Raw genomic sequence first — 16,614 nt, forward strand, 5'->3', positions numbered from 1 at the left:
GAAAAGGGGGAAGAGTTTGCAGGAACAAGTATAAAGGACACATGGACAATGATGGCCAAGGGTAGAAATGGGGGTGAGTTGAGGTGGGGGGAAAAGGCAGAAAACTGTACTTGACAACAATTAAAATTTTTTAAAAACCTTTAATTGTTTGGAAGAATACTTTATCAGACTTGGCTCAAAATCTTCCATGTGGCGATCAACCGCCAACATAAGCATGCTAATTCATTAAAGGTTTCAGTATCATTTTATTCCTTCCCACCATCTCTCCTGGCATGATGATGCATAACTGATTCAACTACAGCCAGGACCCCTCAAACTTGGTCTTTCATGTTTTCAGTCTTCTTGTCCCCATCATCTGTCCCTCTGCCCCAATTCAGTCATAGATTTTTATGGACATGTGTTTGGCTGGTCAACTCTCGTGTATCTATGCATACTCTTGTTGAAAAGCTGTGTCAAGTATCTGTCTCTCTGCCCACCACATCCGTCCCTCAGTAATTCTGATAAAGACCTATAATCTGTTTCTGCTACTGATGTCATCTCAGTATCTGCCTTTGATTTCTTCTGTTCTCTCTCTCTCTCTCATGGGTCTTCATTAGTGCCTCTCCACTGTCCACAACTCAGTAAATCCAACCCTCTGCTTTGTATGCATGAGATGGAGTGAGTCAGACAAATAGGATGACTGGTTTCACATTAATGACCACCAACCTCAAAGGGTCAATCCACAATGCTTAGCTGTCCCAATATACTTTGTGTGTCCATCTGAAAAAAATGACTTCTCTCTTCATACCACCTTCTTCTCCCTGCTCTCTCAGCTCATAACCTTGTTTCATATGCCACCAAGAATACAGAAGCCATCAAAAAGCAGCTTCCTCAGATTCTCAACACCAAAAATACCTATTAGAGCACAAAGGCAATGATATACATTGGTTTATGGTTAATTTTCTGTTCTAATATTTTCAGATGCCTCCTCTTTCCTTTTTATGTTTCTTGCATTTTGTAATACAGCAGACTTGAAGTAGATGATTCGTTTTAATAATAATGGAGAACTACTGTGCAAATGTAAAATTCTTGCTTGGCCTAAATTGGGTATATGTTTATCTAATTATTTATTTGTTTTTAAATGAGAGCCTTTAATTCTTCCAACTAGAAAGACTCTGAGTGAAATCTGAAAGTAGTCATTGTGAGCAAGCACACAGTGAATTTTGTGTAGGGGACAAAAAATTAGATCCAATAAGAAAGATTTTTCACTAATGTTTGGATAGTGGATATCTTTTGAAAACTATTTACACAGAAAAATATTCATGTAATTTTCGGGGTTGTACTTTGAAATCTGTCTATCGAACTGTTGTCAACACCCCTAAATAAGAGATACACCCTCAATAGTTCCTTAAGATCAGGCTACTGTTATCAACACAAGAAATGTTACCAAGTGTACAGGATTAGGCATGATGTCTTCATACGTTTCATTTCAGAGGGACATACAACCATGACCAGGGCTGCTAGATCTATTGAAAATGGTTTTTAGGATAATAATAATAATTACTTGAAGTTTATAATGGCACATTCAAAGCTTTTGTGAAGATAACTGTCCAGTAGGGTTTATTTTGTACTGTCTGGCAGAAAGCAAAAGACAAACAGGTGAAGAACCAAGTATGACATTGATGAAGTTTTAAACTAAGCACACATTTATCGTTATTAATATGACCAATTGTGGAGTCAGTAGGACTTGATGATTGGCTATTCATTTAATGAAATAAATTTAGCAAATTATAATCAAACATAAATGTTGAGAGTTTTTTTTAATTGTTCAATTAGGTATTCAATTGACAGAAACACAGACCTGGAGAGATACTTCAACATTGATGCCAACAGTGGAGTGATTACAACTGCCAAATCTTTGGATCGAGAGACAAATGCTGTTCATAACATTACAGTCCTTGCAATGGAGAGCCGTAAGTGGAAAGGTTTAAAAATTAAATTAGGATGGAGGATGTGGAGTGTAGAGAATGGGATGTCATGACGTTATAATTTAAACTCCAATTATACTAGGCACTTATTTCAATTGAACAAAAGCTTGAAAATCCCTAGTTTGAAGCTGTGAATTATATGTATATTCATTAGTTTTATGTGCTAACGCTTACAAAGTTAATGAAAGAGATGACTATGAAAGAGTGGGTCTGAATCACCTTGCAGGGAGCTCCTTGTTGCCCTGTGGCCATATTTCACATGTCGCATTTATGCTGCTGTGGAAGTGGTCAGAGAACTTACAAAAATCGGTAAATCAATCTTTCTCCCCCAGCTGCCCAGATCTGCACATTCTGATACTGAACTTATGTTAGCCCCTGATAAGAAAAACATTAACAGAACATATAATTATAATGCATTATTTTGTATACATATAGAATATACAATATCTTGTACAAATATAAGCTCTAGCATCAAATAATATTGAAATACATGGTTTATAAGTCATTATTTCAACAAATACACAAATATACTATCTATATGTATAAGTAGGTACAGTTAATTATATGACATTTAGATCAGATTTTCTGTAGCTCTCTTTAAAGTCTGTGATGTTATCATTCTAGATTTTATTTGTGGCCTGGTCATGTTCTTATTAGATTTGTACTTTGGCTAGGTAAACAGTTTTGGTTGACTTTAACTTTTTAATATGAGTTTCCTGAATAAAAGGAAACCTAGAGCGAAAGTACTTTTACTGTGTGACCGGCAGTGGGAACAACAGCTTTGCTCTGACAGTAAATGACAAAACCTTTTCCTCCTGATTAGAGAATCCAGCCCAAGTTGGAAGAGGCTTTGTGGCCATTACGATCCTGGACATCAATGACAACGCTCCCGAGTTTGCTATGGACTACGAGACCACCGTCTGTGAGAACGCCCAGCCGGGCCAGGTAAGAAGCTTCCCAACACGACGCTTCAGGCTTGTCATTTCTTTCAAAAGACCCAGTGGTAGCTGTCCTTGAAAATTCTGCCAGCATTAAGATAAAATATAATCAGCATGTTTCAGCAAAACGAACACTTTGATGTATAACATAAACTAATATGAAAGGCACTTTCAAATTGTGGTTTAATTGGGATGATGAAAAGTCCACAAGAGGAAGGATAAACACTGTAAAAGCCACAGCAAATGGCGAAGGCCTTCATCTCCTTTAAGGAGAAACCGGGCACAGTGAGCTGGATCAGGCTGCTTCCAGCATTACACCGTGGGGCACAGTGCCTTGAAGTTCCAAGCATTAAGTGCAGTTCAACCTAGGTGTGGTTTGCCCTGTGCATCCATGTCATTCAGTGTCTTGTGATTTTTACCAGGACAGTTTAATCAGTGGGGACAGCTTTTTTCTGAGGTTCACAAAGGTAAATTCAAACGGGAATCTTGCAGAGGACCTGATTTGTTTTTCAGAGCCCTTTTTAGATAGGGTTCATGTTGGTACATCTCCTAAACCCCAGCCCATTCAGGAAGCTGGCGCTCATTCTAAGGGGCAGACCTTCCCTGGCCTGCCCACCAGCATGCCCTCACGCCTGCCGTGCTCCACCCTTAGGTCATCCAGAAAATCAGCGCTGTGGATAAAGACGAGCCATCCAATGGGCACCAGTTTTATTTCAGCCTAACCACCGATGCGGCTAACAACCACAACTTCTCACTGCAAGACAACAAAGGTAAGGGGTTCTTCCTGTCATGGTGGAGGCAGCAGGTACAGTCTCTAACAAGGGCTTTTGCTCACGCAGGAATACTGATTATGGTCTTTTAAAATATATATATCAGCAAGAACATTAATTAAAGAGCAATAAGTCCCTAAGGTAATTTTTATCTATGGATTTGCTGTCATGAAGAAGCTGCTACTTAAATAATTTTAGGCCTAAATCCAAATAGGAGAGAGACCAGATCCATCTCTCTCTGTCATTTCTTCTAGACATTTGCTTCCTTATTTGTCTACCAAGCTCTTTAAATGTTTTAATCGGTTGAGGGCTGGCTGAGGGCCTCACTCAGGACCACCCTACAGGTATAACTGAAGGCATCAGGAAAGTAATACTTGCATTTGACATAGTTCAACCTCAGTCAACTTAATACTTTCAATATTAACATTAGTTATTCTTTTATTTAACCTAAAAATAAGTGATCCATGCAAATAAAAACATATTCTTGATGCAGAGAAATATGAAATAAAAAAAAAAACCAAAAGAATTCCTTGCCACCCCAAATCTCATTCTTCTCCAAATGTAAAAACTCTAATCAGTGTCCTAAGTGTCATTGTAGGAACATTTTTACTAACACCTGTAAGGGAGTTCTGGTTTTGCTTAGTTATACATATATAATTTACCTACATATGGTCTATAGGTCTACAATTACTTTTTATTAGAATAAAATACATTAGAATAATTATTAATTGGGATAACTTTGCATAATTAGAAGAACTTTAAGCACAAGAACCTGCTCTCTGTTGTGTAAACTCAAATTTATATATCCACAAGGTTTTTATTCAGGGTATTTATTTTAGCAGAAGAAAAGCATGTGCAGCTAATATCTATATAAAGAAAAGTATTCCACAACAATACAGAAAATGCAAGTCTTTCAAGTCTAATATGTGAACCAAGTTTCAGAAAAAAAATGTAGAAATAGATTAGCCGGTCAAGTCTTAGTGTATCTGAAAAGTCCTGCTCTCAGGAGGTGGACATTGTAAGTGCTTTTACCTGAAGCCACTGCCTCCCTCAGTGCAGAATACCCAACTTTGGCCTCAGAAATTAAATCTGAAATATTTTTTTCTGATTCCCTTCTGTGCTCAATAACACTATCGTACACCCTTAGTGATAGACAAGACAGAACATTCTCCATGTGCATAGTCCAAGCCCTCTGACCTAATCGCAGTTGGTGGGGACACTGCCCAGCACTTGTATTCCTCCAGCACAAGGCAGAGAACTTAGGATCTTTCCAAGCAGCATATGAACATTCCCCCACGTGGCATTGCCCAGTCCCACCATGACTGCTGGGCAGCATGAGCACTAGAAGGTCTGGACTTTCAGGACACAGTCGGAAGATTTCCCTAAGTCCAGTCCAGAGCTCCCTACCCTGCACCTGGAGGGAAAATGCATGGGGATAAACAGAATGCCACTTCTCATGGTGGCTTCCATCTTTGGAAACACATGCCAGACCTGGTGAGCTCCACATTCTCTTTCCAAACATAGGATTCTCTTCTTATATATTGGACATTTCAGTGCTCAGTCATTGTGAGTGTTGTTTCACGTCAGACACGATAGATTACTAATTAACAACTTTTTGTGTCAAATCATAATACATATAACACCTGAATGATCAGTGTGGAGGCATAAAGATGTGTGTGGGTACACGTAAATGTGTTATTAAGTACAAGGGGGAACCCAAACAATGGAATTTATTAAAAACTGTATTTGTTCTTACATGTTTAAACTTCACCTTCAAAGTATTCTCCATAATGATGCAATACACCTGTTGAGATGTTCTTCCCCTCACTCAAAACAGTTTTTAAACGCGTCGATTTTGATGTGTTGTAGTGCTTCTGCCATTTTTTTGTTTCATCTCTTCCACATGGACAAGATGTTTCCTTTGAAGACTTTTTTCATCTGAGGAAAAAAAGTCACTTGGAACAAGATTGGATGAATAGGGAGGGTGGGGCTTGGGGGGGTCATGGCCTTTTCGTTTAAAAACTGCTGAGCATTCTGCATGGTCTAGACAAGTGCACTCATAAACCACCCATCATGCAATGGGGCAAACACAGCGAGAGAGTCTTCAAATAAAAGTTCATTGAAGCCCAACGCAGCCTCTCAAACAACGCCAGCTGGCGCACTGATAACTGATGGGTTCCTAGGACACTCGTCTAGCGGAGGAAGCCTGGATTACAGGGGCCCACCCTCTAGAAGATAATTTCAGTTTTTGGCGTTCCCCCTTGTACAGAGAAACATACTCAAGAAAATATTCCTCAACCACCCACATGTAATTTTTTAATGACTGCCTCTCAAATTCAGACATTTTAAATGATTTGCTTTACATGAAACCTACCAGGTAGAATCTGAAAATTAAAGCTTTATTCCTGCTACATCTGTCATTGCAGATGATGCATTTCCTGCAGTCTCTCCTGAGCCTGCTGATTTGCACTCATGAGACAGTGGGTTTCAGCTTGCTTTTCCAATAGAATACTGTTAATTGTTTGAATAAGTTTCTTGTTGACGGCTTGGAGAGCACGCCGGGTGGCACTATGATCATATTGTCCTCCTGGTCCTTAATTCATTCTGTATATTTGCAGAATGAATATACATGGGATTTGCAGAATCCCCCAAATCCCTAATTAGTTATTTAAGGTGCAGTAGCTGGATAGATTGCTAGCAGATAAAAAAATCTATTTCAGTTATAGACGAAATCACAGTTCTATGATACAGAGTTATTGGTCACTGTTAAAACTTTTGTAGTTGCTGTAATTGTTTACATGAAATAAAATGTGAAGTATCAATTAAATTCAAGCAACCCATTTTGTCAATGACAAAGTGTTTATATACGTAGGGTTTTGGTAACTATATATATACCAATATGGATTTTTTAAAAACTATAAAATAGTTCCTTTCTTGACTAGCTCAATTTAAATGAAATGACAGTGGCTTATTCCACCTGTTGCTCTATTGGATTTGGAATTTGTCAGAGAATACGTTTGAATTTTACTTATGCCATCTGATGATGCTCCTAAAATGCTTAGCCTGTGCATTTATTGCAACCTCTCCATAAGTGTATGGTTTGAAATTTAAAATAATTAAAGTAGTGTATCATATGTGATTTTTTACAAAGTTGCAGGGTCTACTAGAAGTGTTAAATCTTGTCGCATTCAGTTTTGCTCTACAACTGTTTCTTTGGTTTTAATTGTATGGCATGACAGATACATTAAAATGCATTCACATGAACCGATTATTAGAAATGCAGCTCTCTGTCCCAAGAAACTGAACAGAGTGACCTGAATAAGATGACGCGCGCAGGACTGATTCCATCAGGAGTCACACGTTAATAGCCTTGCTTGCTTTCTCCCAGACAACACAGCCTCCATCCTCACCAGGAGGACTGGCTTCCGGAGGCAGGAGCAGTCTGTCTACTACCTGCCGGTCTTCATCGTGGACAGTGGGTCGCCCTCCCTCAGCAGCACCAACACCCTCACCATCCGTGTCTGCGACTGCGACGCGGATGGAATCGCGCAGACCTGCAACGCCGAGGCCTACGTGCTGCCTGCCGGCCTCAGCACCGGGGCGCTCATCGCCATCCTCGCCTGCATCCTGACTCTCCTGGGTAGGTGCCGTGTTCAGAGCGGTAGGGGCAGCCGCAGCCACCACCGGGCATCGTGACTTCCCTTCTGGCTGCCTTTTAAGTACCTTTCCGAGAACAGACGGGAATAATCTGTGGGATGGTAAATATTTGCACCCCGAGCAGCCCATGAGCACTAGCCGCACCTGCCAGTGGTATATTTAAAAAATACAGTAACTCAAAAAAATATCAGGGCTCTTTCTGAAACAACAGGAAAGATATATGGCTTATGTTTAAAGTTGAATGTTTTTCAAGGTTTGGGTTTTGGGGTTTTTTTTGTGTGGGTCTTTTTTCTTTTTTGTAATTTACCATATCCTGGCTCTTTGCCTTGGAATGTTCTGCAGAGGACATGTATTAGGTTCTTTTTTTATGTTGTTTTGATAATATGCTTATTTTACAAGTTATGCTTTATATCCTAGTTCTTCTCAGAAAAGATTTAAGGTGGTTTTTATAATTTTGTGCAAATTTTAAAAGAGTGCAATTTCAGCAGTGCCAAAGTTTTAATTCCTCAAGAAGAAGTAACATATTTAATGGTACTTTCCCGTGATTACTATGTGGTGAAATGAGATTTATAACTCATATTAGAACTGCCGTTTCTATAAGAGATCACGCAGCATCCTTTTAAACACTGGGAGACGTCCAACACGTCTGGTTTTACTGGTGTTATTCCTCGGCTGCATTCTCCTTCCCGGTGTCACTTCCCACAGCAAAGGCCATAGGACATCTGAGACTGTGTCACGTGTTGTCTCGGGGGTCAGCAAAATTTGTAAATTGGTTTCTGAGAGTTTTGGAGAAGCAGAATGTCCCAACGGGAGTCATCACTGTGTAATGGTTAAAATCCAGATTTAGGGAGTTAGGTGCAGCTAGCTTTTATTCCTGCCTCCCCCACACACTGCTCCTTCACCAGGGCAACCCCTGAGTCTCCTTAGGGTGGCTCCTTAATCTGAAAGGGACAAATAATAGACCTAGACTCATAAGGTTGCTGTGAATATTAAGTCATTCATGTGCCTGTCATGAACATTTCATAAATTTTAAGTGTTCTCAAGTTCTCAACCTATTAAGCAACCTTAGTCTTACTTACTAATACACTGTAAGTACTCATTAAAAAAGGAAATTATTATTAGTAATTTAAGCTAACCAAATAAAACTAAAAGAAGATAAAATTTTTTTCATATAGCTTCATACAGGTGGCAGAAATTCATTAGAAATGGTAAGTAATTCCCAGCTAAAGACTGATTAGAATACATTTTAGAATATCATGGAACCATTGAAAACTACTTTTGATTGTTCTGCGAGGTTCCCAAACATAATAGTAATGATGTAAATTGCATATTTATCCTGCAGTAGTTGAATAACCTAAATAAGAAGGTAAAAATGTGCTTTGGTATTTAAAATAGCAATACCTTGAGTTCAGAAAAAAAGGAATGATAGACAGTGTGTTAATGACTCTTTGAACTTGACCAGTTCATCACAAAAAAGGAATATGGTAAAATTGTAATCCCCAGAATTTAATCATACCCAACAGTTAATTAGCTTTTAATTTTTTAAGGCTGTCTGTCTAATGAAGCTTGCTCCATTTTTTTGGAAAATATTTTTTTACCTGTGACTTAGGGATTCTTTGCAATTTAGGTTGCTTGATGATTCTAATTAGTTAAGAATCATTATCTAGTGGTTAGTGAAAGTAAGTGAGATAGAGTTTTATTAGATTTCAATCTTGCATATGATCTGTGTATATATATATATATATTAGCATATGATTATAGGTTTGGGGGTTTTGGTCAAAATTTAGTTAAATATGATTACTTTTGTTAAATTTGAACATTTTCCTTAAATAGACACCAGATTAAGAATGCCTCTTTGATTTTTAAGCATCAGGTGTTTATGTCTTATATTTTATTCATTGTTTAAAGTTTCTGCAACTCTGCAGAAACATAAATCAGTCTTTTGCACTGAACTACTGTGTGGAACTGTGGGCTTCTGCCCACAGCCTCTGTTTCCCTGTAAGGACTCTGCCCAGTGATCGGTCTGTTCCAATGTTAGCATTTCAGTTCAGAAATGGGGCCCTGTGTACCTGATTTCTTAAGTCCTTAGAAGCAGGTGACCAGGACTTATATACTTTTTGGATCTGTCTCCTGTGCTGTCAGCTCTGGATTGTCACAATGGGCGTCACAGCTAATGGGGGGTGTGGGCAGCTGCACAGCCTGACACAGAACTCGACTTCCGGGGCACAAAGGACTCCTTTTTTTTTTTTTTTTTACAGCACCTCAACAAGTGGCAGGAATCTTATGTCTAGACACCAAGTATCAGGATTTGTAACTCAGACCTTTGCAGGCTTCTGAACAAATATTGCTAGAAAGAATCAAGGAGAAAAGCTGGCAAAGTGGACAGAGAACTTGAGAAGGTTAATTTAAGGGTGAAGGTAGAGAGGCATCTGGGCTTATATGCCCAGTCAGTGTCCCAGGGATGTGACCTATTAAAGCTGCTTGGGACTTGACCTTCCCAGAACGTTCATGCTGGAAGGCACCACGGAATCAGTTCCAGCCCCAGCATCTGGGGAAAGTGAGGAACACTGTGGGGTGACTGTCCTGGCAAGTCCCCTGGTGTGCCACAGATGAGAGTAAACATGGCTGAGACATAATGGGATCTATTTGGGGAGGAGAGGTGGCCAGTTTCCCAGAGGAAAAAGGCCTTGAGCCCCTTCCTCCAAGGGCTTTTATTGGGTTGTAATATACAGGAATACAGGGCGGCAAGGATCAAACAGTAGTCAGTCTGTCAAGATGAATGAGAGCACTATTAGCAGAGCAGATTTCACAGGTTTATCAGGAATTGTTTGTGATGCCAGATTTTTCCCCAGATCTGCTCCAGCAAGGCAAGGAGCGGCACTCCTCCCCATCAGGTACTCAGGCTTAAGGGGATTAGAGCCAGGAAGTACTTCTCCAGGAGGGCATGGGAACTTGAGCTATCTCAAAACCAGGGGGTGAGAGTCCATTGCTCTTTGTTGCAGCCCCCTGAGTCCTTCTATGATGGCCTCCCAAGTGATCATGTCTGGCCCAGGTTGCCCCTCTTCTGAGGGGTCGTACCCACCAAGGACTTCTGACCATCTTTGGGGGCAGGGAGTAACCTGAGGCTCACATTCCAGAGGTCACCGGTTCATCCTTAGCCACAGTAGGTAGAGTTACAATTCCTAGAACCAGGCAGAGTGGTCCACAACAGAACACTTAGTTCAAGGATTTCCAGGAGTTCATAAGGCATTAAAATTCTAAGTTTCCATGTGCTCCATTACTGCTGTTAGATTTAGGTACAAAGGGAATATACCCAGAAAATATAAAAATTGCTGTTCACATGTGGTCCTTTCTTTCTCAAGATTTGAAATTCAAATTATCTGAAGCTGGCTTTGAGTCCTTACCTATATCTGTATTCTTCTATCTTTGTGGATGAACTCTTCTGATTTATTCATCTTCCTTCTGTAGTTTACTTGCACCTGAATTGTTAAATGAAAGAGATGACCCAAAAATTAGAAGGCAAGGTTTTCTTTATTTATACCAACTACTACTGTAGTGGGAGATATTATCTCCATATTCAAGTTCATATAAAGTCATCAATAAGATGCCTAAATTATTTATCATGTATTATATATACCCCAGTATTTGGTAAGATATTCTAATACTTGCATATGTGGTTTGCCCTAACTCCAACAGCAATTTCATTATGCATTTTTATCAGAGTATAATAATTGTTGATATATATGCCTATTTTTCAACCAGGTTGAAAACACTTAAAAAATTGTATGAATAACAACAAACACATTATTACTTCAGTGAGCTTTAAGAAGTAATCAGAGAAAAAGAATGCCCATTGTTTTGTTTTACAATATGGTTTCAATTTTAAATATTGCATATTTATTCAGAAAATATTTCAGCGAGATTCTCACTGATAGTTTGTACAAAGGAGCTTTTCGCTGCTCACTAAAACTGTCACTGAATTTGGTTTTTTTCTTCTTTCTTTGGACCTTATTTCTAAGTAACTGAAGTCCTACAACATGCCCCCTAACTCTGGCTCTTCAGACACAGTGGGACTAGGCAGACTGGCCCAGCTCCAGGTTTGAGAAGGCATTTGTGGGAACCGCTGTTTGCTGACGGAATTCAGGTGCTTCCAGCATGGCCAGCCTGCCATGCGGTTGTCATGTGCCTTTCCACTTTCCTTCCCTGATCCACCAGATGCTAAACCACAGTTTTTTATTTCCTGTTGCTGTGACCCTCCTGATTTTTTCCAAAAGGAAAACAAATCCTGGTTATATAACTGATAATATATAATATATAAGACCTTAATAAACTATGGATTAGATCGCTGAGAAAAAAATGGTAACCTGTAAGAGATTACACTCCATCATAATGTACAACAATAATACCTATTTGTCACAGCCGTCCCGGTGATCACAAAGGACAGGCCACAGTGGCTAGTTTATAGTAGCAGATGTGTTCATTTTTCGAGCATAGTAAAACATGAATTACATTTAATGAGCTTCTACTAAGTGCTTTATAAGTATTATCTAATTTTAATAACATATTATTCTAGGCACATATTATTATTTTGCCCACTTTTTATATGAGAAAACTGTAAATGAGAAGAAATGTGCACAGTTATAGGATGTCAAAGCCAGAACCCAAACACAGATGAGACTATTTTCTGGTTGTCTCTCCTAACATCTTTTTCCCTGTGGGTTTCCCAGCGTCAAAGCTCCAGATGTCTCTGGCACCTGCCTGTAGCTGTGTGGCTACTGCAGCCAGGTGCTGAGAAACTCGAGGCTACTCTATCTCTGATCTGTTTCTCATAGCGGTTCTATCACTTCTTTGGTTAACTCTGTATGGACTTCAGTATTTTTCATCAACATCTTACAGTTTCAGCATACAGGTCTTTGGCCTCCTTGGTTAAATTTATTACTAGGTATTTTATTTTTTGATATAATTTTAAATGGGATTGTTTTCCTAATTTCTCTGTTATTTCATTATGGTGTATAGAAGTGCTACTAATTCCTGTATATTAATTTTGTATCCTGTGATTCTACTGAATTTTATACTAGTCTATTTGAAGTCTTTAGGGTTTTCTATATATAATATGTCATCTGTGAATCATAACAATTTTCTCTGTCTTTCTAATTACAATGGTTTTTATTTCTTGTAATTCGGTTCCCTCTATCCTGCTTGGTAATAGCTACAATGCAAGCCAAAGCAGGTTGGCACTTGTGCTGGGCTCGGGGCTGCTTGGAAATGTAACTGTGCAAGCTGAGGCCAGCCACCACGTTTGCCAGCTCCGGTGCCACTTGGGGGAGGCTCTGGTTAAGGTGTGGGTGGTGGGGGATTTCAGGGGTGTGGAGAGAAGAATGTTAGCCAGTTCAATAGAGAGGGACAGATTTGGCACCACCCTGTGCCAGGCCAGCACAGAAGATGGAAACTGTTGTGCCCGCCAGTGCTTCTGTCTCCAGAGGGAGTTCATGTCAATCCCTGCCCTTCCAGGCTTCACCATCAGGTTAGTTGATTTAATTCCTTTTCTTTAATTCCTTTCTGCTGCCTCCACGCTGGAGCTTCAAGCATCGTCTCTGTCCCCCACGGCCTTTCTGTGTCTCAGACACAATGCCCGCTGGTTTTCAAAGCCAGGTGTGATGGGGACTCTTCTTCCCACACATGCACCTCAGACAGGGAAACCTGTTGTGGTCTCAGGCCATTCCCTCCTCTGGAAGGACCCCCCAATGGGACATGGCTTGTTCTTTGTGGTTATGGGAAATTCCTGTTTAGCTGGTCTCCAGGTGGTTCTCAGAGAGTGTTGCTCTGTGCTTAGTTGTAATTGTGGTGTGTTCATAGGGGGTGTGAGCTCAGTGTCTGCCTACCCCATCGTCTTGACCCAGTCCTCTGAGCGCTGTATGCATAGCGCTTCTTAAAATGCAGATCCGATACGCAGAAAGCGTGCCTGCCATAGCTGCATGCTAAAGGGAAGCATGGACAATTTGAATGTACTCAATTAGCAGAAAATTACATTTGATTTTGTTTTTGTCTCTATCCATAAGTTGGATCTCTCTTGAACTCAGATTTTTTTTCCATTTCCTAAGATTTTACAGGGTCCAGCAAAAGTAAGGCCTGCTCGAGTGTGGTTGGTAGGGTACATGAATGCCTCGCATGATATGGACAGCAATTTGGACATTTCACTTAAAATGCCACACGGTGTGCTTGAGTGTGATATTGTTATATTATAGAATTACATGCTTATGATTTTGTAATAGGTTTTGTAATAAAAAGGGGGCACTATTTGTGCCAGACCCTGTACAGTGTTAGGACATTTTTCCGAGATCTAGCCTGTTTAATTTCACTAGAAAATACAGATGGCACAGGTGATAATGTTTTAAATTATGTTTCAGATTAATAGCTCTGGAACCATGTAAAATCTCAAGCAAAAAAGGAGAATGTGTAATCTTAGCCTATCTAAATATAGAGAATATACTGCAGTAGGGATTTCAAGGACATTTTGTGTTACAATTCAGTTAAAATCTTAATTTAAAATGCTATAGCAATATCTAATTTATCTTAACCACACATTTGCATTTTATCAATTACAAATATCAACGCACCTTTGTAACTATAAATAATACAGCGGGTTCATACGTGCAAATTGCGGCCTCTGTTCCTCGGGATCTGCGTGTGCGTCTCACTCCACAGCACACACATCCAGACAGATGACAGATGCACTGCTTTCCCCCCGTCAGATCTAAGCCTAGATGTCACTTCCAGGGACTACAGTGAGGCTAAGTGCCCTCTATTTTTCCTACCATTTCACCTTTCAAAACACAGTGTATTTTACTCTCTGCTTGAAACATTTCATGTGCATCAAAGGGACGTGCATATTCTGCCACCTGCTCACCTCTCAAACGTATCAGCTTTCTGAGCTTTTACTCATCCAGTTGCAGACCCAAAGCATCTTTCTCCCCCTGGTTTCCAACATTGCAGCCCTGTGTCTGAAACCTTCTCCTGCATCCCCTCACCTGTTGTGCTTATACTATTACTTACATCCCAGCTCCCTTCTCAGAAGGAAGGTCCTCACCCACTGATTAAATTCCAGACCCCTCACACCGCAATTCTTTATCATGAAGTGTTTGTATTTCCTCTGAGCACATATTACAATTTGTAAATGTGTCTGTATGCTTTAGACAACTGTACAAGCACCTTGACAATAGTGATCTTAACTTTTTTAAAAAAAGAAAAGCAATGTAGTCTCAAATGCTCAAAATATTTTTCCACCTAGGAGAAAAAAATATTTTGGGATGAATCTGGGTATTTATCACACTCTCCTGTTTTTTTCTGCTGCATTTGTCATATATTTTAAGTCCATCAAGAATAGTCATACTATCTCTTTCATTATTCTATCATCCAATGAATACAATATATATTAAATAAATCAACAGGGAGTTATCCAAATCACACGCAAGTGCATGTTCAAGTTTGTTTCTGTGCACCAGCTATATGGCTCAAATTTTAGAAGGAACCACAGGAATAGGAACTGAACTTTCTGCTTTATTATAGAAGTTCAGAGTTTATGATATTATTTAACAAAACGAGATAATGCTTACTCAGTATAGCACTAAACACATTAAAACACTGTAAACCCACTTAACCTTCATTAAATTACTGTGGGGGTAGCTCAGGTAAGTTCTATTATCTCCTTTGGAGAGGCGGAAACTGAGGCAGGTGGAGAGGCATACCTTATCTAAGTAACAGATTTTTAGTACTCGTGATGCAGATCAATAGGGCCAAAGAGCAAAGAGTTAAAAATGAGAGTTATCAAAGGCTAAGTTCCACTTGCACACTGATGTGTGTAATTATTTGTAATAAATTGCTGGAGTGATATACAGATTATACTAGCAGATTTTTCATTTAGAAAAGGTCATATTCCATTATACCTTACAGAAACAATAGTAATTGTAGTAAAATCACTGTTATGCTCTTCAATATGCCATTTGGCAGTGGGATTTTCTAGTAGCATTCCTTAAGGTCATACACAGTTAAATTTTGTCCTAGTATTTCCGAATCTCTTGTTTAGATAGGATGTCCCAGAGAAATACATGGTGATTCACTACTGTGATGAACTACATATGCAATTTTAAATTTTCAAGGCTCCTCAATGGCAAAAAAAAAAAAAGAAATAAGTGAAATAAGTGCTAGAGATATAGTTTAAAGCCATTTAAGCAAACTACTATCATTTTAACATGTACTCCCTAGAGAATATTTACATGTCTTACTTTATGAAAATTAAGTCTTCAGCCTCACCCCTGAGTTTGGAACAGTCTACAGGGTCTTCACACATGGCTTCCACCTTGGATAAGGAAGGCTTGGACAAATCTTTATGATGAATAACAAATTCCGATAGTTCATATAGACCATAGAGGAAATACTGTTTCCTGGTGAAGGCTGGCTCATCTCCCAAGTTGTATGTACCTTGGTGCCATCTCTTCTGTGAGAATTTCTCTGCACATCCTGGCCAGAGCACACTTCCCAAACTTGTGTTCCTGGTGTATGTTGTATCGCTGTATGATCAGTTCATTATATATTAGTTTATTGATACTTTCTTACATAAAGTATTAAACTTGATAATATTCGAGTGCAAACTTATTACCATCAAGTATTGGTCTTTGTGCTTAAGACACAACTGTGAAGGACAAAATCAGTGCCCTTGTAGAGCTTATACATTTGGCAAACCCAGGTTCAGTAGAGGATATTGTTGAATTAACCAAAAATAAGGCCTCATCCTTTTGGTGACAGTCTCTAAACAATGGGTGAAACTTAAGGTAGTGATATTTAACAGGTGTGTGTGTGTGTGTGTAGGCTTGCAATTTGATTTAAAAAACTTTTATAGAAGTTTATGACAGAAAAGAAGGGGCTTGATAGTAGGGTGCGTGACTGGGCTATTGTAACCCCCAGACTCAGCATTTGAGATATGTAAAAATACAATTGAACACATGGAGGGAAGCTGTCCCTCCTCTTAAGTAGCTTTATCTGGCAGTGGTGCCATTTTGTACCACACCTACTCAACTCGGCCTAGTGCTGGGTCCCGAACTTGTATTCTGAGACTTCTGACATTTGTGAGCACAGAATATTCAGGGAGACAATGAGGTGCTGAGCTGAGAACTAGGTTGTAAATTATGTTGGAGCAAATCTGGACGACTTTTATGAAAGTATCTGCCATCTTTCAGGAAAGATACTTGGTGATAGGTTATTGGAGAGAAGGGCTTCTTACTTGTA

The 16,614-nt window shown here is 39.4% G+C and overlaps 1 protein-coding gene across 1 annotated transcript in view; it reads left to right on the forward strand.

The window, feature by feature from the left end:
• The window catches only part of CDH7 (cadherin 7), a 119,920-nt gene that overhangs the window by 87,124 nt on the left and 16,182 nt on the right, over positions 1-16,614 (forward strand). The window contains exons 8-11 of the mRNA XM_037128714.2: positions 1,816-1,952; positions 2,791-2,912; positions 3,558-3,675; positions 7,064-7,315. Coding sequence (XP_036984609.2) covers positions 1,816-1,952; positions 2,791-2,912; positions 3,558-3,675; positions 7,064-7,315 — 629 coding nt within the window. The remainder of the gene's footprint in view (positions 1-1,815; positions 1,953-2,790; positions 2,913-3,557; positions 3,676-7,063; positions 7,316-16,614) is intronic.

The sequence above is a fragment of the Artibeus jamaicensis genome, unplaced genomic scaffold, assembly GCF_021234435.1.
Source record: "Artibeus jamaicensis isolate MK-2021 breed Jamaican fruit bat unplaced genomic scaffold, CSHL_Jam_final contig_354, whole genome shotgun sequence".
Taxonomy (NCBI): domain Eukaryota; kingdom Metazoa; phylum Chordata; class Mammalia; order Chiroptera; family Phyllostomidae; genus Artibeus; species Artibeus jamaicensis.